The sequence below is a fragment of the Gekko japonicus genome, unplaced genomic scaffold (assembly GCF_001447785.1).
Source record: "Gekko japonicus isolate JY-2015 unplaced genomic scaffold, Gekko_japonicus_V1.1 scaffold1395, whole genome shotgun sequence".
Lineage (NCBI taxonomy): Eukaryota > Metazoa > Chordata > Lepidosauria > Squamata > Gekkonidae > Gekko > Gekko japonicus.
Window position 1 is genome coordinate 442,548 of NW_015161440.1, and position 26,596 is coordinate 469,143.

General features: G+C 49.4%; 2 protein-coding genes across 2 annotated transcripts in view; both read left to right on the plus strand.

The window, feature by feature from the left end:
* Positions 1-6,384, plus strand: part of GRID2IP (glutamate receptor, ionotropic, delta 2 (Grid2) interacting protein) — a 113,362-nt gene extending 106,978 nt beyond the window's left edge. The window contains exon 25 of the mRNA XM_015429022.1: positions 6,306-6,384. Within this exon, the coding sequence (XP_015284508.1) occupies positions 6,306-6,384 (79 nt within the window). The remainder of the gene's footprint in view (positions 1-6,305) is intronic.
* A 125-nt stretch (positions 6,385-6,509) lies between these two features.
* Positions 6,510-26,596, plus strand: part of SLC5A11 (solute carrier family 5 (sodium/inositol cotransporter), member 11) — a 42,483-nt gene continuing 22,396 nt past the window's right edge. Inside the window, exons 1-4 of the mRNA XM_015429023.1 lie at positions 6,510-6,644; positions 13,352-13,423; positions 18,464-18,523; positions 21,208-21,312. Of these exons, the coding sequence (XP_015284509.1) occupies positions 6,510-6,644; positions 13,352-13,423; positions 18,464-18,523; positions 21,208-21,312 (372 nt within the window). The remainder of the gene's footprint in view (positions 6,645-13,351; positions 13,424-18,463; positions 18,524-21,207; positions 21,313-26,596) is intronic.

A 26,596-nucleotide genomic window follows, 5' to 3' on the forward strand; every position in this document is an offset into this window, starting at 1 on the left:
CCGAGGCGCAGGCACTGACTGAGACAAAATTTAATTTCGGAAGCAACGGCCTCTTTAAAAGTGAAAAGTACGCAAACGGAGAGTGATTTCAGCAAAGTGTACTTTATTCTATCAGGAACAAAACGACTTTGGCTGGCTCGCAGGCCGGCTTATATCCCCCAAGAAAGTGCCACCCAAAACACACCCCTATTTCCCTATAGGTTATTTACAGTGGCCGAGAGTCCCATAGGCTCTCGGCCGGGAACCTAGCCCCCTGATTGGAGCGGGCTAGGATCCGCATAGTCCATTGTCTCTTGGAGTGAAGCTCGACATTTGTCTCTGGACGTGTCTGGACTGGATACATTACAAAAAGAAAACAGGACTCATCAGAATATCCCTAAACTGGAAGCTTTCCTGTCCCCCAGAATTCCCCAGAATTCCTTGGAATTCAAACACTTTGTATTTTTTGTTGTTTTGGCTAGTCCTAATAAAAAGGGTAAGGGCTCTGGTGGCTCAGAGGTTAAGACGCTAAACTGCAGACCGGAAGGTCTGTATTTCGACAGTTCGAGAGACCCGAGTGCCCCGCGATGGAGTGAGCTCCCGTCTCTGGCCCCAGCTCCTGCCACCCTAGCCGTCTGAAAGCAAGAAATTGCAAGTAGAGAAATAGGTATCGCTTCAGTGGGAAGGTAACAGCATTCCGTGTGCCTTGGCATTTCGTCATGCCGGCCACATGACCATGGAAATGTCTTCGGACAGCGCTGGCTCTTCGGCTTGGAAACGGAGATGAGCACCGCAACCCTAGAGTCGGATTCAACTGGCTTTTGAGCAAGGGAAACCTTAACCTTACCTTTAATAAAAAGGTATTTATGTGATTCTAGGTTTTAAAAAAATGATCTGCAATATTTTTTTCTATTTTGGGGGTAACAGAATCTGCCAACTAAAATCAGAAGGAAAGATGGGAGAGGGGTATGCAGAAATTTTCAAAAGTTCTCTGACCCAGGGAATTTACCTGAACAGTAGATGTATTCTTCTATAACCTGAGCCTCTATGTAGCATCTCTGTTCCCTCCGTACCCAGATGGGTTCATTGTGGTAGGAGGCAAAGCCTTCCTTGTCCACTCCCAAGTGAAGCTGATCTCTAGTAACCAACCTATAAGGACAAGCAACTCTTGGATTTGGGCAATGAGATGGGAAATCCCATCTGTGTCTCTGCTAGAAGAATTATTTCCTGACACTAGTGACTCCAAGGCACCTGTTTTGCACCTGAGAAGAGGCTAGCCAGTGTTAGGCTCATCTTCAGGGCTGCTTCCTGCAAACAATCAGGTCTTAGGAAGAATTCTATCTAGTCCTTTTGAGTATGCATCCGTACAGTTGTCAGAAATGCCTGTGGTGGAACAGCCCCACTGATCCACCGGCTCCTATTTGTTTTGGCTCTCTGAGGCATCCGGGCATCAGGGGTTGTCCCGAGTCTCCATCCAGCAATGAACTCCTCTCCCAGCTATCCCGACCCTCAGAGGGGTTCTCTCTCGCTTCTCCTTCGGAAAACTGCCATCAGCTGATGAATTTCAGAATTACCCACCAAGAGGGCCAGCACTCACAGCTTCCCTTCCCTTCTCCCAATTAAAAATCCCACCTGGGACAGCTTAGTGCACTTATGCACTCCGGGGGAATTAACAATCTAGCAACCAATGCCTCCCCCCCACCCCTAGTGCCTGTTTTGAATTGTCCGTTCGAATGGTGGTGGTCTAAGTGGTACAGAGAAGAACTACCAGTATTTTTTAAAAAGTGAAGAATTTATTAAAAGGAAAAATACCACACACATACTCTGCACAGCAATGGACTGAGCAACAGATACAAAAGAAAGGTGCAAATACACGACCCACTCTCCCTCAATTCTGTACATGTCCTTGTACAGGCTCTTTAAGCATAGAAATTATAGTGATCTAAAAGCTTCCTATTACCTTAGGGTCTTTGTCCGGGCAGCCAGCTCTTTGCCTGCTCCATGTGGCAATGGCAGCTTTCAAGGTGGAGGCCAGATGTGAGAGCTCCTTCATCCAGATGGAATCAGCCAAAATGGAGCTGGGAAATGGGCATTTCTTCTGTGACAAGGGATTTTATCTCCTCTCTCTGACCTCCTGTGGGTCAAAACTCTTCCTGCGTGAAGGTCACATCTAGCCCCTTGCATTCCAAGTCTCTGTCACTTTCCAGCTGTCAAATTCCATCCAAGGTGTGAGCTGGCCATTTCACTGCCTCTGGCCAGGATGGCCATTTGCAAAGCTTTGATGCCTAGCTGCTCGCTAGAGCCCGTTGACATGATAGACAATACTTAGGAGCAATTGACTTCCCCCTTCCTGCTTATCTTCTGCTAATTAAGAAAAACTTCTGAAACCAAGCATGGATTTTTTTTGCAAAGCTCAGCCTCATAATAAAATGTATTTCTCCCCAGTGTTTTAGAGAGGTCTGCTTGGCTCAGGGGCAGAGATGGATAGTGATTCCAAAACTATATTTTCAAGGGGTATTTTCTGCCTCATGTGGATCACGGATACATCTTCATTGATCCTGAGGTTAGTCTGGGGAAGCGACCCAATGTGGGCAGACTAAAAGTCTGGGGCAATTTTCTAAGTGGAGTTTTGCCACAAATAGCACTGTTTACTGTTTGTTGGATACTTCGTGCCATCTTTCAGCTGCAGGCACTGCCTCAGAGTATGTGGCCAGGTGGCCTGAAGAAATCCCTTGCAGGTTTCATCCTCATTATATTTATAACATGGAAGCAGAAAATGTATTAACAGGGCTGAATCCCTTAGCAGAGAAGTCCTTGTTTTCTTACTGTTGTATGTGTGTACTGAATTTGTCTCTAGTATGTATCCCTTAGAGGGGCTGCGTTGGCTCAAGTGGTTAAGATGCTGAACTGCAGACCGGAAGGTCGGTAGTTCAGCAGTTCGAGACCCAAGTGCTGCATGATGGATTGAGCTCCTGTCTCTTGGTCCCATCTCCTGCCAACCTAGCCGTTTGAAAGCAAGAAATTGCAAGTAGATAAATAGGTACCACTTCGGTAGGAAGGTAACAGCGTTCTGTGCGCCTCGGCGTCTAGTCATGCCGGCCACATGACCATGGAAACGTCTTCAGACAGCGCTGGCTCTTCGGCTTGAAAACGGAGATGAGCACCACATCCCTAGAGTTGGATTCGATGTGTGTACTGAATTTGTCTCTAGTATATATCCCTTAGATATATACTAGAGACAAATTCAGTACACACGGAGATGAGCACCACATTCCTAGAGTTGGATTTGACTGGCTTTTGAGCAAGGGAAACCTTTACCTATGTATCCCTTAGTTTTCAAGGTCTAAGGATGGCTGTTAAGGATAGGATGGAGGACGTTAATTCCTGGGGTAGCTATAAGTCGGAAAGTACTTGAATGCATTTACCACACACACATATCTGTCTTGTTTGCCAACGTATTGGGAAGTGGATCTTATCACTTTGCTAGCATGTGTTGTACTTTGAACTGTGAAAATAAGAGGTCTGTAATGTTGTAATGATGACTACCCTCACATGAACACGGCACTTTACCGCCTGCCATTCCACTGCCCTCGTTATCAATGTTTAGACTGTAGGTTTGATAGGCCAAGGACCTACACTTTTACCTTCTTTGAACTCCATGTTCATAATGCCTACACGTGCTTTCCGAGTTTCAGGGAAACCTATATATCGAAATGAATATCTCAACGGATGTTCTTTGGCTCGGTGTGAAATCCAGACCTCAGAGCAGCTGAATGTTTACTATGTTACTGTGAACACCTTAAGCAACTGAGGAGGGCCCTACTGGGTCAGACTGAAGTCCGTCTAGGCCGCCTTTCTGCTCCCGACAACGGCAGCAGCCAAGTGTCCCTGAGAGCCATTTGCCCTGGTGTCTTGTCACCAGAGGTAACTGCCTTTGTACACTTTGTTCTTAAAAATTACTGACATTGATAGATTTAGCTGCAGAGACGTCGGCCTTGTTCACTAAAATGGAAACCAAAGGGGTTCGTTCCCCCTTGCCTATCACTGGAAGAGTATCACACCCGGGACAACACCTGCAGCTCTTTCTTTCAGCAGCCACCTGAAGGTCTCCAGCAATGTCTGGATATCTAGCCGCCCCCTAGCCTCAAAGCCAACACAGCAAAGGTAAAAATTTCCCTTGCTCAAAAGCCAGTCAAATCCGACTCTAGTGGTGTGGTGCTCACTCCGACAGGTGGCACTCGGGTCTCGAACTGCTGAACTACCGACCTTCCGGTCTGCAGCTCAGCAACCTAACCACTAGAGCCACCGCAGCCCCTCTAACACAGCAAGGTAAAGGTAAAGGTTCCCTTGCTCGAAAACCAGTCGAGTCCGACTCTAGGGTTGCGGTGCTCACTCCGTCAGGCGGCACTCGGCTCTCGAACTGCTGAACTACCGACCTTCCGGTCTGCAGCTCAGCATCTTAACCACTAGAGCCACCGCAGCCCCTCTAACACAGCAAGGTAAAGGTAAAGGTTCCCTTGCTCGAAAGCCAGTCGAGGCCGACACTAGGGTTGCGGTGCTCATCTCCGTTTCAGTGTCGAAGAGCCAGCGCTGTCCGAAGACGTTTCCGTGGTCATGTGGCTGGCATGACTAAACGCCAAGGCGCACGGAACTCTGTTACCTTCCCACCGAAGTGGTCCCTATTTATCTACTTGCAATTTCTTGCTTTCGAACGGCTAGGTTGGCAGGAGAACACAGCAAAGGGACCCTTCTTTAAACTTACCTTGTAGGAGAGAAGGCGAGCGTGTCTCGGCTGGCGCAGCAGCCTCCTGACAAGCCCCGTAACTTTCTAGAGACTTAGTTCCTCTTGCCACTTCCTACCAGAGGAAAGGTGCTGGCCAATGAGGAAAGCAACGCCCACTTTGCAGGGTGGCGTTTCGGCTCCCACCCCTTCAGGAGCACCCTTGAGCCCCAGGACCTAAGGAGGAGAACTAGTTTGTCTGCTCTCCCAGTCGGTAACTGGCAGCAGTTTCAAAGAGCTCATTCTCCAGGACAGCTATTCCATCTGCCAGGCGCCGGCACTGCTGCTCTCTGGAACTCGGCCCTGCTGACCTTTCGTTGACTGGAGAAGGACACCAGCACATGGAACAGTAAGTGGTGTCTTTCCAGGTGCCGGCAGCACACACATCGGAAGAAGCTTTGCATCCTCAGGATTTTTCAGGGGAGCGTGAAAACTACTTTTCTTTTTTTGCTGGAGAAAATGAGGCTCCTCCCTATGTCAGAGGAGCAGGCTGCAAATTCCATGCCGTGGCAGAGAAAACAAGAGCAGAGTCTTGTCGCTGAAGTGCGCCTGCATGTGCATTCCAAGCCTAGGGGCGGGAGGGTTGCTTCCTTCCCCTTTCCACTGTGTTTTGTCAGCCATGTGAGTGCAAGCGCGCTGTGGAGGGTCGTCTTGGACCGCCTCCTTCTGAACTGGGATCTTGGATCCTAGCCTAAGGCACTGGGCAGAACCTCTCTCTTCCGTTTCCCACACAAGCGCTCGTGCGAGTCGTTCGAACGGACACAGGGAGCGGCTCCATCTTTCTGTGTTATACCTCTGAGGATGCCAGTCACAGCTGCTGGCGAAACATCGGGCCCTACAGTGCCAAGACCACGGCCATACAGCCCGGAAGATCTACAACGACTAAAGTCCGATCTTTCCTTTCTGTTGGAGCTTTCCTGTAGCAAACGCCATGGAACCCAGGCTCCTCCAGAATACCTGGAGACCTTGGAGAAGGTGCGGGTGGCTAAACTGCTTCTGATTGGCAGAGGTGGGATCCTTCGGATCAGTCACAGACACATGAAAATGGCAAGGGAAGGCGTTATGCAAAGCTGGAGGTGAAGTTCCTTCTTTCCCGTCGTTTCCCCTGTTCAGTGCTGAGTCAGGGTCTTGCAAACGTGTGTTGTTGTTGTTTTTTTTTAAAAAAATCCTTATTCAGTCATGCTGTTGCCCCCTCTAACTCTGGTCTGTCCAATCCAACCGGGTAACTGTTCTCTGCCGTCTTTTCCCAGCCAGCCCGGATACTTTTTAAAAACTGGAGATAGAGCTCAGAGGCAAACCAGCTGACGCGCACTCTGATTTTTCTTGCTTGGCATCCCGTCAGCCGTGTTGTTGTTTTTTTTAAAAAAAAAATCCTTATTCCGTCATGCTGTTGCCCCCTCTAACTCTGGCCTGTCCAATCCAACCTGGTAACTGTTCTCTGCCGTCCTTTCCCAGCCTGGATACTTTTAAAAACTGGAGATAGAGCACACTCTGATTTTTCTTGCTTGGCATCCCGTCAACCGCAATGGCATGTTCTTTCTTGCAGGCGCAAACTCGAGCAGGCACTTCAGACAAGCGACTTCCCGACTTCAGACCTGAAGTGGAGGAGTCTGATGAACGAATAGATGCTGGTCTTCTGTAGGAATGCACCAGGGGTCCTTGTAAACTTTGCTCTCTCTCCCTTCTCCCGCTCTCATTTGGACAGATAAATGCACCAGGGAAGAAAAGCACGCAACCATTGCAAGAGGCCATGGAGACGATCCACTCCACCACCGTGCCAACCACCACGAGCGGCTGGAACGCATTTCCCCAACAGACCTTGCAGTCTGTGGATATCATCGTCTTGGTTCTGTACTTCATGTTTGTTTTGGCGGTTGGACTGTGGGTGAGAGAGAAATCTTATTCTGTCATCTGTGTCTATTACCCGGGGACGGTCAGGGCTATAGTGGATATGACGGTCCCCGTGGGACGTTGGTCCATGGAAGCAAGTGCAGCAAAAGGTGCTTTATATGAATCAAGAAAAAATGACTGTGGGCTGCAGTGTGTTTCTTAGGGAGGAGTGGTGAAAATTCACGTTTTAGAATCATAGAATCACAGAGGGGGAAGGGGTCCTGCAGGCCCTCTAGTCCAACCCCCTGCTCAATGCAGGATCAGCCTAGAGCAGTGATGGCGAACCTTTTAGAGACCGAGTGCCCAAACTGCGACCCAAAACCCACTTATTGATCGCAAAGTGCCAACACGGCAATTTAACCTGAATACGGAGGTTTTACTTTAGAAAAAACAACTCATACATTAACTTAAGATGATCCAAACAAAGTAAGGAAAGCAATCCCAAATGCTTTCACTGACTTAAAATTATTTGGCAGAGAATTCGACACTTCAATGGTGGTCTGGGCCTGGCTGGGGCGATGGCACGCGTGCCCACAGAGAGGGCTCTGAGTGCCACCTCTGGCACCTGTGCCATAGGTTCGCCACCACTGGCCTAGAGCATCCCTGATAAGTGTTTGTCCAGCTGCCGCTTCAAGACTGCCAGGGAGGGGAAGCTCACCACCTCTCTCAGCAGCCGATTCCACTGTTGAACAACTCTTGCTGTAAAAAAAGTTTCCCCTAAGATCCATCCGGTTACCTTCCCGCCCTTAATTTAAACACATTCTTGCCAGTCCTCTCCTCTGCTGCCCACAGGAACAGCTCCCTGCCCTCCTCCAAGTGACAGCCCCTTTCAGATATTTAAAGAGAGCCACTGCTCTGAGACACCTTTGGGTAGTGAAGGGCGGGGTATAAATCCAAATCCAATCTCTTCTTCTTCTTCTTCTTCTTGGTCTCCAGGATTAATGCAAGACCTCCTGGGGGTGTACAACACTCACCTCGCTGTACTTTTAATATTGCTGTACTTTTACTATTCGCTATGTAACACTTAGTTCAAATGAACAAGTACACTGGCAGATGCCTTAATTTCAAACCGCTGCTTCTTCACCCAGGGGTTTACAGCTGCACAGTGGGGTTGCCAACCTCCCGGTGGTGCCTGGAGATTGCCCCAAGTCACAACTGGTCTCCAGCTCCCCTGGAGAAAATGACTCCTTTGGAGGGTGGGCCCTCTGGCACCAGGCTTTCAATTAGGGTGCCACATTTATTTATTTATTTATTGATTGATTGATTTATATCCCGCCCTCCCTACAGCTCAGGGCGGCTAACATACGGCAAAAGCCGCATTAAATAGATAAAATACAATAAAACAAAACCACATTAAAACACACAATAAAACCCTACAATATTTAAAGTGCTCTAGTCTTCCTACATATAAATCACCCAAGACGGGATCAGTGAACCCAGTGCGGCGGCCAGCTGTCTCTAGCGCGGTCTCCAGTAGCGCTGTTCTATGCGCATTCTGCCAGGCGATAGTTGCCCTATATGATGGAAAAAACAGTAGGACAATGCCACAATGGTGGAACGTCATGGCCCTGGCCCTAACACCAACATCACCACCAAACCTGATGACCAGCAGCCGGGCAGGAGCCTGGACTAGGGGGTAGGCGACCATTCAAATGCTGAGCGAACACAGCCATCCGTCATTACATCTATGTTCTGAGTAGTTATGGTTTTATATACGGTGATTTTAACTTCACTGTGTTCTTAGCATATTTCGGAGTTTTAATGTATGCCTCTGTATGTATGTTCTGTAAGCTGCCCTGAGCCTGCTACGGCGGGGAGGGCGGGAATTTTTTAAAAAATAAATAAATAATACCCCACTGAGGACCCTTACCGCCACAAACCCTCGTCTTCCCAGGTTCCACCCCCCAAAATCTCTAGGAATTTTCTAACCTACGGTAGGCAATCCTATTGCACAGTCATCCCCTTTTAGGTGGCCATTGATTAAAATGAAGGAATGAGGTCGCAGGCCCTTCCGACGGACTCTCTCTGGCCAAGAGGTAGGGAGGCCAGCCTCCAGGTGGGGCCTGGGGACCCCCTGGAATGGCAACTCATCTCCAGACGACAGAGATCAGTTCCCCTGGAGAAAAGGGATGCTTTGGAGGGTGGGCTCTATGGCATTGTATCTCACTCTCCATCCCCAAAATCTCCAGGAGTTTCCCAACCTGGGGGTGGCAACCCTACCCTTCCACCCACCCCCCGCCAGTGGCGGCCTGGCAACCCTACCGAGAGATCAGAGGTGCCGCCGTGAAAAGGCTCAGCGTTACTTTCCTTCCCTGATGGCCTGCCTGTGTAGCGGGAAAAACATTCCACCCCAGGATATTACGGCAAACGGCTTCTAGCAGCAACTCAGCACACCAGTCCGGCACAGACCATAGGAGGGTCTGATTCTATAGGCAATGGTCAAAAGGCCTGGATCTTGCATTTTGAGAGCTGCATGGCTCAGCCCCGGTTCACACAAAGGCACACACACCCCGGCCCCCTCTGAATGCACGCGGTAGAGACAAAAGGTAGTGGCGGAGGAAAGTGTGGTCCAGTCGCATCTGAGTTATAGCGACCCCGCAGGGTTTTCAAGGCAAGAGACACTCAGAGGTGGTTTTGTCCTTTCCTGCCTCGGCACTACGACCCTGGTATTCCTTGGAGGTCTCCCATCCAAATACTGACCTGGGCCAACCGATGTTCCCTCTAAGCTGTGGAGTCTCCTGAGCAAAAATTCTACTTTGTGAGCTGCTGGCATTAAAGTTGTGAGCGAGCCATTTGGCTCCTGCATTAATTAGTTTTCTCTGGAGCCCATCCTTCCTGAGCTGAGACAAAAGTGTGTGAGCTGGAGGATAAAAAAACGGTGAGCTAGCTCACTCTAACTCAGCTTAGAGGGAACACTGGGGCCAACCCTGCTTAGCTTTCGAGGTCTGGTTAGATCGGGCTAGCCTTGGCTGTCCAGGTCAGTGCGCAGAGCCAAACGCATTATAACATTGTTATAAATGTTAGGAAGCCTGGAATGGCAGGGCCCCCCTGAAATTCCATAGGGCTGCATTATCCGCATAGAGCTGTGCTCCTGCATAGGGTTCCCAGCTCAGGTTTGGGAAGTACATGGAGATTTGCGGAGGGGGGTGGGTGGAGCCGGGTGAGGGCAAGGTTTGGGGAGGGGAGGGGCCTCAGCAGGCCATAATGGCATGGAGCCCACCCTCCAAAGCAGCCATTTTTCTCTGGGGAACAGATCTTGGTCGCCTGGAGATCAATTGTAATAGCAGGGGATCCCCAGCAGTGTTCTTGTGAGCAAAAACTCTACTTTCTGAGCTACCAGTATTAAAGTTGTGAGCGAGCGATTTGGCTCCTGGATACATTAGTTTGCTCTGGGGCCCTCCTTCCTGAACTAATACAAAATTGTAACAAAATCGTAACATCCAGGCAGCTGCACCTGTGGCTGTTATTTAGGTGCCTGCCTGTCTGGCTTAGAGTCCACAGAAGTCAGAGGGAGAGGAGAGGGAGTTTTAGGGTTACCAGCCTCCAGGTGGGGTCTGGGGATCTCCCGCTTTTACAACTGATCCCCAGCCGAAAGAGATCAGCTCCCCTGGAGAAAATGGCTGCTTTGAAGGGTGGACTCTATGGCATTGTACTATGCTGAGGCCCCTCCCCTCCCCAAACCACGCCCTCTCCTGGCTCCACCCCCAAAGTATCCAGGTATTTTCCAACCCAGACTTGGCAACCCTAGGGAGTTTATCAGCAAATGGATAACTGAAAGGGAGGTTTACCCCTCGGCAGGGTCATAGAGAACTCGTCACTGAAGAGGACCGCCCTGACAGGCCTGCCTTTCCAAAGTCCTGCTGCCGGCTTGTATTTGATTTGGTTCCACATAAGCAGGGACTCTGGTTTGCCTGAGCAACTGTATTCGCTGGTGCCGTGCCAGCTAGGCAAAAGGGCAAACGATTTGTGGGCACAGAACAAGCACAGAGGTAGATGTTGGTGGGGTGGGCAGAGGCAATCACATTCGTTCCTCAACATGGGCACCCGCCTGGTGGCATTTTATTCACTATTTAGACTTGCTTGCTCTGCCACACTTAGAAATGCCAGCCTCCAGATGGGACCTGGGGATCCCCTGGGATTACAGTTCAGCTCCAGATAGGGTTGCCAGGTCCAGGTTGGGAAACACCTGGAGATTTCTTGGACTGTCTTGTCAAATGCTCTGGCTCTCTATCAAAGAGGGATGCTTGCTTGTATCTGTCTGAAATGTGGCAGAATCCCCCCTGGTTCACTGGGGAACAATTTCACCCAAACTGGATGGGTGAAAGCCCTATACGGCAAGGGGCCAGCATACCTTTGAGACCGCGTCTCCCCATATGAGCCCCATAGAGCACTGAGGTCCACCAATCAACATCTTTTGGTGGTCCCCGGCCCTGGCCCCTGCCTGGGGGAATGAGCTCCCGTGTGAGATCAGGGCCCTGTGGGACTTATTACTGTTCCGCAGGGCCTGCAAGACGGAGCTCTTCCACCGGGCTTTTGGCTGAGGCAGCGGACGTTCCCCCCCTTGAGCCCCCTCCATCTGTAGCCTGGGTCCTTGGGATCCTAAATGTAAAGATTTTAATAACAAAAACTGTTTGTTTTTTTAATTTTTAAAATGTTTATTAAGAGGAAGCAGGGGTCATTTCCTGCAGGAGCGCACAGGAGTGGAGCTCCGGCAGTAAAGAGCCCAGGGGGTGGGCACATGCAACAAGCCCCACCCCCTGCTCCCAGCAGCCCTCAGTCAGAGCTATGTGAGCTGTGAATCCCATAGAATTGAGTCAAGTCTGATAGAAAACATCTTCAGGAGTCTGCTGCTCTGATTTTAACATCATCAACCACTGAAGCATCTGGCTTTTATTAGAGTGGTACGGTACTTATGACTTATGTGTTGTTATGTCATTGTTATTTTACACTGTGTTTAAAATGGTTTTACTTGTTGTCATCTTTATTTAAAAAATGGTTTTAATTGTATTGCACTTTTACTTTTGGAACCCGCCCTGAGCCCGTCAAGGGGAGGGTGGGATACAAATCCAATAAAATAAAAAATAAATAAATGGGGGGGGGGAGTTAGAGCAAGAAATAGGTTGCCAAACTCCAGGTGGTGGCTGGAGATCACTCACTATTACAAACTGGTCTCTAGGCATCAGCTTCCCCTGGAGAAAATGGCCGCTTGGGAAGATGGGCCCTATGGCATTTATACCCCACTGAGTCCCTCCCTTGCCCAAACCCTGACCTCCTCAGGCCCCAGCCCCCCAAATCTCCAGGTATTTCCCAACCTGGACCTGGCAACCCTAGCAAGGAAGGTGTTTCCTTGCTGAAACCAACCGACAGGAGAAATGAACCGGACAATTCGAGCTAAGAGCGTCAGAGCAGATGTCATGGAAAACAAAGCGAGTTTAGAAAACAACAAGAACACGAGAAACACTCTTGGAGCTGGGTCACCTTGAAGTACCTTTTCAGCCCACAGCCCCTTTCCGGGTTGGTCATCTGCGCTCACAAGGGTTTCTGGGGGGGAGGGGAAACGGTTGCGCCTAGAGGCAACGAGGTACTGGGATGGGAGACCTCTTTGGAATACCAGCAGTCAGGAGGCGGGGGCAGGCTGTATCCGGCCACCTCTCTGAATTATCCTGCAGACCCCCAGTAGGGGTCAGTCACCAGAGGTCGCCATGACGTCCAGGTGCACACATACTCACACACACACACACACACACAAATACCAAAAAAAAGAAGTCTAAAAAGCAGAATCCCAAATCTTCACAGAAGACCAGTGGTTCTGTGAGCCATTCTGCAACAAGAGAGGAATGCGCTTCTTCTGCCACACACACCCTCCCTCATGGATCCACCTTGATTGCGGGCTGGGCGAAATTTCGGATCATATAGTGAGGCTTTCGTGCAGCAGGTCAGGGGAGAGCAATTCTCTCTTCCTAGCTGGCAACCCTAAACAATTACTCTCACAAGCACCCAAGGACGCCCTTGTTGGTGGGTCAAAATTAACCCACCCGGGGTGATCTGGATACCAAAGGTGCCAGGATATTCTTAAACTGGGAGCTGGGCTTGTAACCAATATTCCCTCTGAGCTGTGGAGTCCTGTGAGCAAAAATTCTACTTTGTGAGCTACTGGCATGAAAGTTACGAGCAGGTGATTTGGCTACTGCACCAAAAGACGTGTGTAAAAAGTCTAGAAACCTTAAAGCTGATGGAGATGTTCCACAGTTAATGGGGAACTTGGACAAACTTGAGATTACCCCCCCTTCCATGGCCAATGCTCCAAGATGTGGAGTTTTGTGAGCAAAAAATTGTACTTTGTGAGCTACTGGCACTAAAGTTGTGAGTGAGCGATTTGGCTGCTGCACAGATTAGTTTGCTCTGGAGCCCTCCTTCCTGAGCTAAGACAAAAAAAAGTGTGAGCCGGAGGCTAATAACCTGTGAGCTAGCTCACACTAACTCAGCCTAGAGGGAACACTGCTTGTCACCACAGTGGGAACAGAATCAGTACCCAGGTCCCCGAGGTCTTGCTGTACACCAAAGATCAGAAAAGGCTAAATGTTGCCACCAAGACAGCATCGAAAAATGGTATCCAGTGCTCTGCCAGTTGGGCAGGGTACCGCTGGAGAAGCCGTTGCTGTGTCTTCAGGGCTTTAATTTGCCACTTTTATGTTCTCACAGTCCATGTGGAAGACGAAGCGCAGTACCGTGAAGGGCTACTTCCTGGCTGGAGGGAAGATGGTGTGGTGGCCGGTGAGTATGTCTCCCCTGGATGAGAATCAGTCTTCGTGGGATATTTTGGTTCCAGTGAGGCTCCAGCCTTACCCCCTCGTCGACATGGGTATAAGCAGGGGTCATTTCCTGCAGGAGCGCACAGGAGCTGAGCTCCAGCGGTAAAGAGCCCAGGGGGTGGGCACATGAGACAAGCCCCGCTCCCTGCTCCCAGCAGCCCTCAGTCAGAGCAAGAAGCATCCAGGAAAGCTGCAGAGCCCCCCACGCCAGCCCCCAAGTCCAAAACAGTCCAGTGGCACCTTTAAGACTAAGTTTTATTCAGGTACAAGCTCTCCCTCCTCTGCGGGGATAGATCTGCACGTCCCCCCCCCCAATAGCTAGCAATCCAAAACAGTCCAGTGGAGACTGAGAAGTGGGTGTTGCCTTCTGACACACTTCCGGTGATGTCAGGGCGTGTGGTATATGCAAATGAGTTGTGCTGATGAGATATGCTAATGAGCTCCTGCACCTCTTTTTCTACGAAATGACCCCTGGGTATAAGTTCCCCTGGCACGACTCGAAAGGCTCTTTTGCAGAGATGAGCAACACAGACTGGACTCAAGGTTGCTGCCTGTCTTGAGTTGTCCCCCAGACACTTCTGTGCCTGTTCTTTGGATCTGAATGCTGAAAATCAGAGCTGACCCTCCTCCTGCTCAGCTGTCTTCAGGCATGTGCCTGCGTGTGCCAGCGTGCGTGGAATCTGGATTGCGCACTTAGGTTTGGTTTCCCCCTGATCCGCTCTAGTCTGCTTTAGAAATGAAAAAGCTACATGTCCTCTTTGTTGTTATTGTTCAGTCGCACAGTCGAGTCCGACTCTTTGCGACCCCATGGACCAGATCATGCCAGGCCCTCCTGTCTTCTGCCGTCCTCTGAAGTTGGCTCAATTTCATGTTCGTTGCATCTATGACACTGTCTAACCATCTCATCCTTTGCCGTCCCCGTCTTCTTTGACCTTCAATCTTTCCCACCATCAGGGTCTTCTCCTCCAGTGAGTGCTCCCTTCTCATTGGGTGGCCAAAGTATTTGAGCTTCAGCTTCAGTGTCTGGCCTTCCAGGGAACAGTCAGGGTTGATTTCTTTGAGGATTGACTGATTTGATTTCCTTGCAGTCCAAGGGACTCTCAAGAGTCTTCTCCAGCACCACAGTTCAAAAGAATCTATTCTTCGACGCTCGGCCTTCCTTATAGTCCAACTCTCGCAGCCATACATGACTACTGGGAATACCATTGCTTTGACCATGCGGACTTTTGTTGGCAGGGTGATGTCTCTACTTTTTATCGCCATCGCTTTCCTCCCAAGGAGCAGGCATCTTTTAATTTCATGGCTGCTGTCACAGTCTGCGGTGATCTGCCAAAATACGGACAGTGTTGTGCGCTGAAATATGCCTGAATGCACACTACATATAATGTAGAACCGTGTCCATGTTAAGCGTCATCAGGTCAATTCCGAGTGATGGCGACCCTTTGAATCAATGACCTCCAAAACGTCCTCTCGTTAGTAGACTTTCTCGGGTCTTGCAAATGGAGGGCCATGGCTGCCTTAACTGGATCTTATGTTGGGTCTTCCTCTTTTCTGATGGCCTTCGACTTTTCCTAGCATTATTGTCTTTTCCGGTGACTCTCCTCTTATCTTAACATGGCCAAAGTTACGATAGCCTCAGATGAGTCATTTTGAGCTTCTAAGGAGAGTCCGGGCTTGCAGAACTAAGTCCACAGCCAGGGGGAAAGTCTCATTCAGTGCCAGAGAGTGAACTTTTCTTCCTGAACCCTGGCAGGGTTGCCACTAATCTGTTAATTAATTGCTTCCTGGTCTTGTCTCTTTCATTCTTTGTGTGTGGCAATTCTATCATTTCCTCATTTCAAAAAAGGGGGGGGAAATTGTTCTGTCACTCACCCTGTTTCACTGCGGTTCGCCCACAGAACTGAAATAGTGATACCAATTAAAAATCTACTTAGTAGCAGTAGATGAACATATCATGAGCTCACGTGCTTTCTCCCCCCCCTCCAGTTAGTGACTCAGTGTTCCCTCTAAGCTGAGTTAGTGTGAGCCAGCTTACAGTTTTTTAGCCTCTGGCTCACACATTTTTGTCTGAGCTCAGGAAGGGATGGCTCCGGAGCAAGCTCATTGATGCCGTAGCCAAATCGCTGGCTCACAACTTTCATGCAAGTAGCTCACAAGGTAGAATCTTTGCTCACAAGACTCCAGAGCTTAAAGGGAACTTTGTGTAACTGGATCTTTTGTTAAACATTTTGTGGTCCGGTTTCCTCTTTGCAGTTGTCACTGTTTAAAAACAAGGAGGGGGTGGGGAGGGACTGCAGTGTAGGATACGGTTGCCAGGTTTGGATTGGGACCTCCCACTGCTGGACCTCCTGAGGGCACCTGGTATTTTCGGCCACTGTGTGAGACAGAGTGTTGGACTGGATGGGCCACTGGCCTGATCCAAAATGGCTTCTCTTATGTTCTATGAACTTAACATAGGCATGCCTTTCCTTACACTTTGTTTATTTGAGGTTTGGGGAGGGGAGGGAGCTCAGTGGGGGGTAGAATGCCATAGAGTCTACTTTCCAAAGTGGCCATTTACTCTGAGGGAACTGATCTCTGTCGCCTGGATATCAGTTGTAATCCCCGGGGATCTCCAGCTGCTACCTGGAGGTTGGCAATTCTGTAGATTGTGGGCCACGGTGGGCTAAGAAGATTCCCTGGGCCTTATGCTTCCCAGTCTTGCCACAAAGGTGCTGACAGCCCAATCGAAATGTTAATAAAATCTATTAAATTACAGCAAAACCAGACAGATATATCTCAGCCAGTCAGTTCTCTGTTGGGGCTAAACAGGTCTCCTCCAGTCATACACAGTGAAATGAGCCAGCGAGGCAACTTTCCGTGAAAAAGAAATTCCTCACTGTAAGGAGTGGCGTTCCTGCAGTCCTCACATGGAATTGCCAACTACATAGGAAGGTTCTCACATTTTAAGCAGCAGGGGGAGATGAAGTTTAAAGGCACTCTTAAGAAAATTATCCTTGTCTTGTCGTGTATCATTCATGCATAGCTGAAAAGATTACCTCCAGAAAGGGAGAGAGAGTCTAGCCGAAGTCACATTCGATTCCCAGCCACCTCAAAAGGAAGCCGGGCCCAACAAGAATCCACAAATCAAACATTCAAAATAAGAATTTAGATACCAGGGAGCTGTCTCTCTGAAAGGCAAAGCCCAGCAGTGAATCATGTTTGCTTGTTGGGCAAAACATCTTTTGTTAGGTTATCCTAGAAAAAGCTGGCCTCTTTTATAACCCTTTGTGCAGAAAGGCAGTATTGACATCCTGATAAAGGAATTAATCCTTCACACAAAGGGAGAACTTGATCAGAGGGTGGGCTTCCTAAATCAGTCCCCCCCCTCTTTCCCAGAAAATCATATTTGAGAGAAACAGAGAGAGGTTTATTTCCATGGATTTTTCCTTTGCCCCCCTCCTCCTTCACCATCCCAATTTTTGTTGTTGTTCAGTCGCACAGTCGAGTCGGACTGTTCACTACCCCATGGACCAGATCACGGCAGGCCTTCCTGTCTTCCGCCGTCCTCTGAAGTTGGCTCAATTTCATGTTCGTTGCATCTATGACACTGTCCAACCATCTCATCCTTTGCCGTCCCCGTCTTCTTTGACCTTCAATCTTTCCCAGCATCAGGGTCTTCTCCAGCAGAGAGAGCAATAAATGTGAAGCAGCGGGGGCATGTAAACAGGCTGTGGATGTCGCAGTGTTTTCAAATCAAGCATTTTTAGCACCGTATGATGCAGAATGAACAGAAAATTCACAAAGCTTTTGATTAATTGGTGTGAGTGTGTCAAGTGCTGTCAAATCATAGCCGACTTTTTAAAAGGATTTTTCAAGGCAAGAGATGTGTATTGCCACTGCCTGCCTCTGCATAGCAACCCTGGACTTCCTTGCTCGTCTCCCATCCAAGTCCTAACCAGGGCCGACCCAGCTTAGCTTCCGAGATCTGATGAGATCGGGCTAGCCTGGACCATCTAAGTCAGACAAACAGAGGTGTATTGCCACTGCCTGCCTCTGCATAGCAACCCTGGACTTCCTTGCTCGTCTCCCATCCAAGTCCTAACCAGGGCCGACCCAGCTTAGCTTCCGAGATCTGATGAGATCGGGCTAGCCTGGACCATCTAAGTCAGACAAACAGAGGTGTATTGCCACTGCCTGCCTCTGCATAGCAACCCTGGACTTCCTTGCTCGTCTCCCATCCAAGTCCTAACCAGGGCCGACCCAGCTTAGCTTCCGAGATCTGATGAGATCGGGCTAGCCTGGACCATCTAAGTCAGACAAACAGAGGTGTATTGCCACTGCCTGCCTCTGCATAGCAACCCTGGACTTCCTTGCTCGTCTCCCATCCAAGTCCTAACCAGGGCCGACCCAGCTTAGCTTCCAAGATCTGACGAGATCGGGCTAGACCGGGTCATCAAGGTCAGGACATTGCAGAGACTAACAACATTTATTCCATGAAGCACACACCCATAGGGCCCATGAATTTATATTAAAGGCTACGAGCAACACACAAAAAACCCCAATGTGACTTCCGGTAGTTGCTAGCTGTAGCAGCCAGCGTCTTGGATTAGGATCTGGGAGGCCTGGTCCATAACCCTTTCTCAGCCCAGGAGCTCAATGGGTGAACTTGGGCCAATTGCTGACTCTCAGCCCTAACCAACCTCACAGGGGTGTTATGAGGGTAGAAACAGGGAGCAAAGAACCACAGGTGTTTTCCCCGGCTCCTTGGAGAAAAGGCAAGATCTGATGCAATCTGTCTTGTGCCTTGGTGAGAACGGTGGGCCATAAATAAATGTAAATGTGTGTATTAGATAAATAGATTTTATGCTCTGCACCCAGAAAGTGAGCTCGCTGTTCTCTGTCTCGGCATAGGCCCTGAGCATGCCTAAGCCTGTTCACATGGGGTTCAGCTGATTTCGTGGCGTGGCTCTGCCCTTTCCTCTGACCTGCGTCCTCCTTCCTTCCTTCCTTCCTTCCTTAGGGCATGTTCTGTGTTCTGGTGCTGGCGTGGCTGTTCCTTCCCATCTACATGGCTGCTGGGGTGAGTACAAAGGCCGGAGACCCACTCGTTCCTTCTCAGATACCGGCAACCTGCTCCCAAGCCCACTTCCTCGGCAGCAACGTTTTCCGGAACTTAATGCTTAACTTGTTGACCTCAGTGGGTATTCAGCAACTGCTCTTCCTCTCGGTTTTGCCCTCTCAGGCCTGCAGAGTCCTGCTTGTCAGTTTGATCTCAGAGCCACAAGATTGGTTCACATGAAGCTGCCTTCTACTGAATTAGACCCTTAGTCCACCACAGTCAATCTACTCAGACTGGCAGCAGCTCTCCAGGGTCTCAGGCGGAGGTCTTTCACACCACCTCCTGCCTGGTCCTTTTCAACTGGAGATGCTGGAGATTGAACTTGGGACCTTCTGCATACCAAGCAGAGACTCTGCCACTGAGCCACGGCCCCTCTTTACAGCTCTCCATGGTCTCAGGCGCAGGACTTTCTGATCACCTACTGCCTGGTCCTTTTCAACTGGAGATGCTGCCGGGGATTGAACCCTTCTGCATGCCAAGCAGAGGCTCTGCCACTGAGCCACGGTCCCTCTTGACAGCTCTCCAGGGTCTCAGGCGGAGGTCTTTCCCATCACCGCCTGCCTGGTCCTTTTTAACTGGAGATGCCGTGGATTGAACTTGGGACCTTCTGCATGCCAAGCAGAGGCTCTGCCACTGAGCCACAGCCCCTCTTAACAGCTCTCCAGGGTCTCAGGTGGATGTCTTTCCTATTACCTCCTGCCTGGCCCTTTTTAACTGGAGCTGCCGGGGATTGAACCTGGGACCTTCTGCCTGCCAAGCAGAGGCTCTACAACTTTGCTTCAGTCCTCTCTGTAGACTCTTGGTTGGTCCTACAACCCTGACCCTATTGCATTATTTATTGAACGTCCCATCGGTCAATTGCATTGTGCAATCCATCTTGAGTGAGAAAGGAGGATTATAAATAACGTAAATAGAAACAAGTAGATAAATATATGGAGATACAAGGGGGTATGCAAGTGGGGCTGCGGTGGCTCAAGTGATTAAGATGCTAAACTGCAGACTGGAAGGTCTGTAGTTCGGCAGTTCGAGACCCGAGTGCTGCAGGATGGAGTGAGCTCCCATCTCTGGCCTCAGCTCCTGCCAACCTAGGAGTTCGAAATCAAGAAATTGCAAGTAGAGAAATAGGTACCAGTTTGGTGGGAAGGTAACAGTGTTCCGTGAGCATCTGTGTTTAGTCATGCTGGCCACATGACTACAGAAACGTCTTCGGACAGCGCTGGCTCTTTGGCTTGGAAACGGAGATGAGCACCGCATCCCTAGAGTCGGATTTGACTAGCTTTTGAGCAAGGGAAACCTTTACCTTTACTGGCTTTACCGATGGAACTGGAACAGAGCAAATGTGAATGTCAAAGCTGCTCACTTGCTCTCTTCCCATTAGATTCTTCTACCCACTCTGCTTGGTGGACACTTGCTGGCTGCACAAGGAACGGCCACTGCGTGGCACTGAGCCATCTTATACTTGCCTAGAGGAGCACAAAACTGAATGAGAAAGGCCTTGATTCTCGTGCCTGTCCAAAGAGTTCTTGCGTGTCTGGCGACGTGGATGAAAAGCAAAGCTCTGCCCATCTGCCCCTGGCTAAAGCGAGGATTCAAGAGGTTATGAGAGGAAGAGGGGGTGTCCTTTGGAACAGGCATTCCAGAAAGACTGGGAACAAGGTCACTGCTGTCTCTGCCCCCAGCACAGCGATGCCCTTTGTCCTGCAGTCTCTTATCACCAACTGCGGCTACGAGCCACAGAGTCGGGAGCTGGGTGCATCTGCTCAGAGTTCTCTCTGCTGTACCTTTACCTCGCATGCTCCAGGGCTCCAAAGAGAGCAGGGCTTCAGAACAGGCCGTGGGATGGACTCAACCAATGCTCCCTCTAAGCTGTGGAGTCTTGCGAGCAAAAATCCTACTTTGTGAGCTGCTGGCATTAAAGTTATGAGCGAGCCATTTGGCGACTGCATAAATGAGTTTGCTCTGGAGCCGTCCCTTCCTGAGTGAAGACAAAAATCCGTGAGCCGGAGGCTAAAAAACTGTGAGCTAGCTCACACTAACTCAGCTTAGAGGGAACACTGGACTCAACCCTTTGTGGATCTTGTATTTCTGCAAATCATGCCCCTCGGCACCTCGCAGAACTTGCCCCCCCCAACCAATGCTCCCTCTAAGCTGTGGAGTCTTGTGAGCAAAAATTCTGCTTTGTGAGCTACTGGCGTGAAAGTTGTGAGCGAGCCATTTGGCTACTGCATAAATGCGTTTGCTCTGGAGCCATCCTGCCTGAGCTAAAACAAAAAAATCTGTGAGCCAGAGTCTAAAAAACTGTGAGCTAGCTCACACTAACTCAGCTTAGAGGGAACACTGCCCCCAACCAGTGTTCCCTCTAAGCTGAGTTAGTGTGAGCTAGCTCACAAATTTTTAGCCTCCAGCTCACACATTTTTGTCTTGGCTCAGGAAGGATGGCTCCAGAGCAAACTAGTAGCCAAATTGCTCGCTCACATCTTTAATGCCAGTAGCTCACAAAGGAGAATTTTTGCTCACAAGACTCCACAGGTTAGAGGGAGCATTGCCCCCAACATCAGCTTTATACAAGCTTTTGGTGTGTTCTTCCTCACAAAACATCTCTACCCACCCTCTCTTCTGACCAATGCTTTCTCATTTCCTTACAGGTCACGACCATGCCAGAATACTTACAGAAACGGTTTGGTGGCAAAAGGATACAGATCTTCCTAGCGATTCTCTACTTGTTTATCTATATATTCACCAAAATCTCAGTAAGTAAGGCGACGAGAGGAGACAGAACAGAATTGGCTTGGAAAGAGTAGGTCAACATAGGCTTAAATAAGTGTCGTTTCTGTCTGTTGATGTTGCTGTTATGATGTGACAGATGTACAATGACAGACCAAAGAGATGGACGGAGAGGGAAATTGAAAGAATCCCGATGGAGCCCATTCTCCCTGCACATAGACAGGTTTAGTTGCTGCCCCTAGTTGACGGTCCTTTAAGAATCCGTTAAGAACATAAGAGAAGCCAATGTTGGATCAGGCCAATGGCCCATCCAGTCCAACACTCTGTCACACAGTGGCCAAAAATACCCGGTGCCATCAGGAGGTCCAGCAGTGGGGCCAGAACACTAGAAGCCCTCCCACTGTTGCCCCCCCCAAGCACCAAGAATACAGAGCATCCCTTGCCCCAGACTGAGAGTTCCTATCCAGACCTTGTGGCTAATAGCCACTGATGGACCTCTGCTCCATATAAGAACAGAAGAGACGCCCATGTTGGATCAGGCCAATGGCCCATCCAGTCCAACATTCTGTTGCCCCCCACCCCAAGCACCAAGAATACAGAGCATGCCTTGCCCCAGACTGAGAGTTCCTATCCAGACCTTGTGGCTAATAGCCACTGATGGACCTCTGCTCCATATAAGAACAGAAGAGACGCCCATGTTGGATCAGGCCAATGGCCCATCCAGTCCAACATTCTGTTGCCCCCCACCCCAAGCACCAAGAATACAGAGCAGCCCTTGCCCCAGCCGGAGAGTTCCTATCTATACCTTGTGGCTAATAGCCACTGGTGGACCTCTGCTCCATATTATTTATTTATTTATTTATTTGATTTTTACCCCGCCCTCCCCGCCAAAGCAGGCTCAGGGTGGCTTATAGAGGAAACAATAGATAAAACAACAATATCAATATCAATATCAAATACACAGGGATTATTAAAACCGTTAACATGACGATGGCGGTATAGCTATAGTCAAGTATATGCTCATATGCTTATCATATGCTTATCTAACTCCCTCTTGAAGCCGTCCATGTTTGTAGCCGCCGCCACCTCCTCCTGGGGCAGTGAATTCCATGTGCTAATCACTTTTTGTTCTGTCATTATATCCATTTGGGGCAGACAAGATCCTATTCAAAGGTGCTATTTGACCTCTTAAATATGGGAACTGTCAGGATGGAATGGGTTACCCAGGTGACTGTTCCAAAGTCAAAGCTACAAATGGGACATAAAAGGAACCTAGACAATAATGTTAGGCAAAGTTGAAGGCAGCCGGAAAAGACAGAGACTCAGCATGAGATGGATCGAGTTTAGCCCCGGCCCTCAGTTTGCAAGCCCTGCGCAAGGCTGTTAATGACAGGATGTTTGGGGGGTCATTAATTCGTAGGGTGGCCGTAAGTCGGAAGTGACTTTACGGCACTTAACACACAAATACAGAGGATTCATGGATCCAGGGCTATTTTGGGGCAGGAACGCACAGGAACGGAGTTCCGTCTAGCTCCCGAGTTGGCCACACCCAGCAGGAACTCATTAGCATAACAGGCCACACCCAGCAGTAGAAACTCATTAGGATTGGCTACATTAGGGGTGTGTGGCCTAACATGCAAAGGAGTTCCTGCAACAAAAAAAGCCCTGGGTTTTGACAACAAACAAGGTCAACAGAATAAGAAGCAAAAGGTGGGTGTGGCTGGATGACCACACTTCTGGTAACATGGGAATGCGGCCTAATATGCTAATGAGTGGTGCAATCAGGGGTGTGGCCTAATATGCTAATGAGTTCCTGCTGGACTTTTTCTACAAAAAAAGCCCTGCATGGATCCATTCTGGAAAGGCTAAAATGGGTCACAGGTCCTGTGGCAATGTTTCCACAAATATGTGCTGACCGACTCTAAGATAACCCGTGGCCGTTACCTCTAGGTGACTGGCCCCATACAGAAACCAAACTATCCAAAACAAACCCATTCTCCAGGGAGGCTAAGCATACGGACCCTGGCCCAACACCAAAGAGTGGAAACCAACAACAGTTTTCCCGGCAGGTAGCTGCAGACACGCGAGAGAGCGGGACAGCGGTCCAGGCCAAAGTAGAGAATTGCCCTACTTATTGATTTTTGCCTGTTGCCAGGTTCTCCTATTTTGGCATCCATCTGTTTGGTCTCCTCTTGTTGAATGAACATATTCTCTGGAGACAGATGAAAAAGGAAACGCCGAGCCCAGCAGAAAGTCCCGTGGGTACGGGAGACGATGGGCCTGCTTGGTTATTTTATAATCTCATTGGCCACCGAGTTTTAAAGAGTAACTTACTAAAGGTTGCCTCTAGTTGCTCATTAACAGAACCCCGGACCAACCGAGAAAGAGATGCTGGAGCCCTCTTTCTTTCTGGGCCCCTTTCTCTTCTGCAAGTTGTCATGAACATTTTGCAGCCAAGCCTGACCAGAAGCTGTTCAGAATTTGGTTCCCACCAACAGCCAGCTTATTTGCTGTCTGGCCGTGGTCTTGGCATTGTAGGACCTGATGTTTTGCCAGTAGCTGTGACTGGCATCCTCAGAGGTATAACACAGAAAGATGGAGTTCTCTCTGTGTCAAGGTGAGAAGAAAAATGGTAGGCAGGTAATTTATATCTGCTCAGGAAGGTGGGGTAGGACTGAGTCACTATCTTGTAGGAGTTCCCCAGGCTGTGAAGGAGGCGCTTTCCTGAGGAGGTTCTTTTGTATGTGGATTGTATATGGATTGATTATATGACTCAGCCCTACCCCACCTTCCTGAGCAGATATAAATTACCTGCCTACCATTTTTTCTTCTCACCTTGACACAGAGAGAACTCCATATTTCCATGTTATACCTCTGAGGATGCCAGTCACAGCTACTGGCGAAATGTCAGGTCCTACAGTGCCAAGACCACGGCCAGACAGCCCGGAAAATCTGCAACCACTAATGAACTCCGGCCGTGAAAGCCTTCGAATACATATTAGCCATCTTATTTTCTTAGTGTCATCAATTGGCTTCTTATTCTTATTGGCTTCTTAATGGTTTCTTCAGGGAGTCATTGAGATGCCAAGATGTGGCATTGAGATGCATTTTACTCCTGGGATATACTGTATGCCTGTCAGTTTTAATAGTCAGAGACTTGGCTTTTTATAACCCACTGTGGTGGCGCAGAAGATATCTTGTCCAGAACAGGGTTGATCTGCTCAGACTTTGCATGTCAAGAGGCCCAGCAGCCCCCCACCACCAGTGAATCCCTTAAATTAAAACATCCGACGATGTCCTTAGCTCTTATCCCACTTCTCAAACCACAACACAGCGAGGAGGTAAATACTGGGTCAGGCCCCTAGCCAGGATTTTGTGACTTGCGGGGCATTTTTTTTCTGGTGGGGCTGAAGTTCTCAGTGCAGGAAGAAAAGCCATTACCAGAAAGAGAAAGCTGTTACCAGGAGAGATTTCTAAATTGCAGGTTGTCAACCACTTTACATGACCGTTCTCACCCGCTGCAAGTTAACCACTTCTGCCAGCCAAAGCAACAATTCTGATAACAAGCTAGCAATTGGGAGGTGATGACTTCTATAGAGAGCCAATTTGGTGTCGTGGTTAAGTGCGCGGACTCCAATCTGGGAGAACCGGGTTTGATTCCCCACTTCTCCACTCGCAGCTGCTGGATGACCTTGGGCAAGCCATAGTTCTGGCACAGCTGTTCTTGAAAAAGAGCAGTTCCTGTCAGAGCTCTCTCAGCCCCACCTACCTCACAGGGTGGCTATTGTGGGGAGGGGAAGGAGTTTGTAAGCCGCTCTGAGACTCCCTTGGGTAGTGAAGAGCAGGGTATAAATCCAGTCTCTTCTCTTCTCTTCTTCTTCTTCTGTAGTCAAGAAGGCTAACACTTAGAGAGGAAAAGCTGTCTTAAAGGAGACCAGTTTCTTGACACAGAGTTGGGAGGGATCCTAGAGGTCACCTACTCCAACCCCCTTGCTCAGTGTGGGGATTAGTCAACTACAGCACCCCACTCTGCTTAAATGAGCACATGCCTTTTAAAAAAATGTTTTAACATTACTGGAAAAAGAATTTACAGGATAAATTCTTGTGTGGCAGAGCCTTCAGGAATGGGGGCAGAGCCCCCCCCCCCAAAAAAAGAACTACCATAGCTACGGGCCTGTACTGGGCCAGTAACTCTTCCTTGGGATGGCGGCAGCAAGGCATTTGGCCAAGAGTCCCACAACTCTCAAGGACCACCTCTCCTCTAGGGCTCCAGGTTGCCCTCCTGCTGGGCATCTACTCTAGAGCCTCTTCCTTCTCTGTCATGGCCCCCACCTCGTAGAAAGGGCTCCCTGAAGAGGAGACAGGGGCAGCATCTTAGAAGTTTTTAGGAGGGATATAAAGCCAGCGTGGTGTCATGGTTAGGAGCAGTGGACTCTAGCCAAATGCCTCGTCATCTAATTAGTGACGCGCATGAATGGATGAACGAGATTCCCACTGTCCAAAGGAAAAGAAAAAAAAAGGGCAGTGGACTCTAATTTGGAAAACTGGGTCTGATTCCCCACTCCCCCTCTGTGTTCAGCCTGCTGGGTGACCCTGGGCCAGTCACGGTTATTCTCTCTCAGGACTCTCTCACCCCCACCTGCCTCACAAGGGGCCCGTTGTGGGGAGAGGAAGGGAAGGTGGCCGCAAGCCGCTTTGAGACTCCTTAAGGCAGAGAAAGGCAGGGTATAAAAACCAACCCTTCTTCTTTGTCTCTCTATTTGCGAGTCCTTTAATGGAGAAGAAGAGAAGAAGAAGAGATTGGATTTATACCCCGCCCTTCACTACCCAAGGGAGTCGTCTCCTCCTCCTCCTCCTCCTCCTCCTTCTGCCAAGATGTGTGTATTTCTATTGATGTGGCTCTCTGTTTGTTTTTAAATTGGATGCCAGCCACTTTGAATCCCGCTGACTTGGGGGGAGGGGAGCAGCATGCAAATATTGTCGCAAACTAAATAAATAAGAGGTAGGGAGCAAACAACACGGCAGAATAGCAGAAGCAGGCCCTGGGCCAATTCTCTAGCCAAGTGGTCTGAGCAAATGTGGGGCCAGCTTGGTGAGAGGTGACCAATGACCCATAAGGGCCTGGCTCACCCCCAGTCCTCAGCAGCGTGGGAAGTAATAGATTTTAAATCCTGGGCTTACACGGCCAGCACATGTGTCCAACACTGCAGGGGCTTGGCTCGGACCTGGCTAGGGGTGACCCAGGAGGCGACGGGTGGACCTTGCTTGGGGTCGTAGAGTCCTCTGAACTGCTGCGAGGGGCAGGGAAAG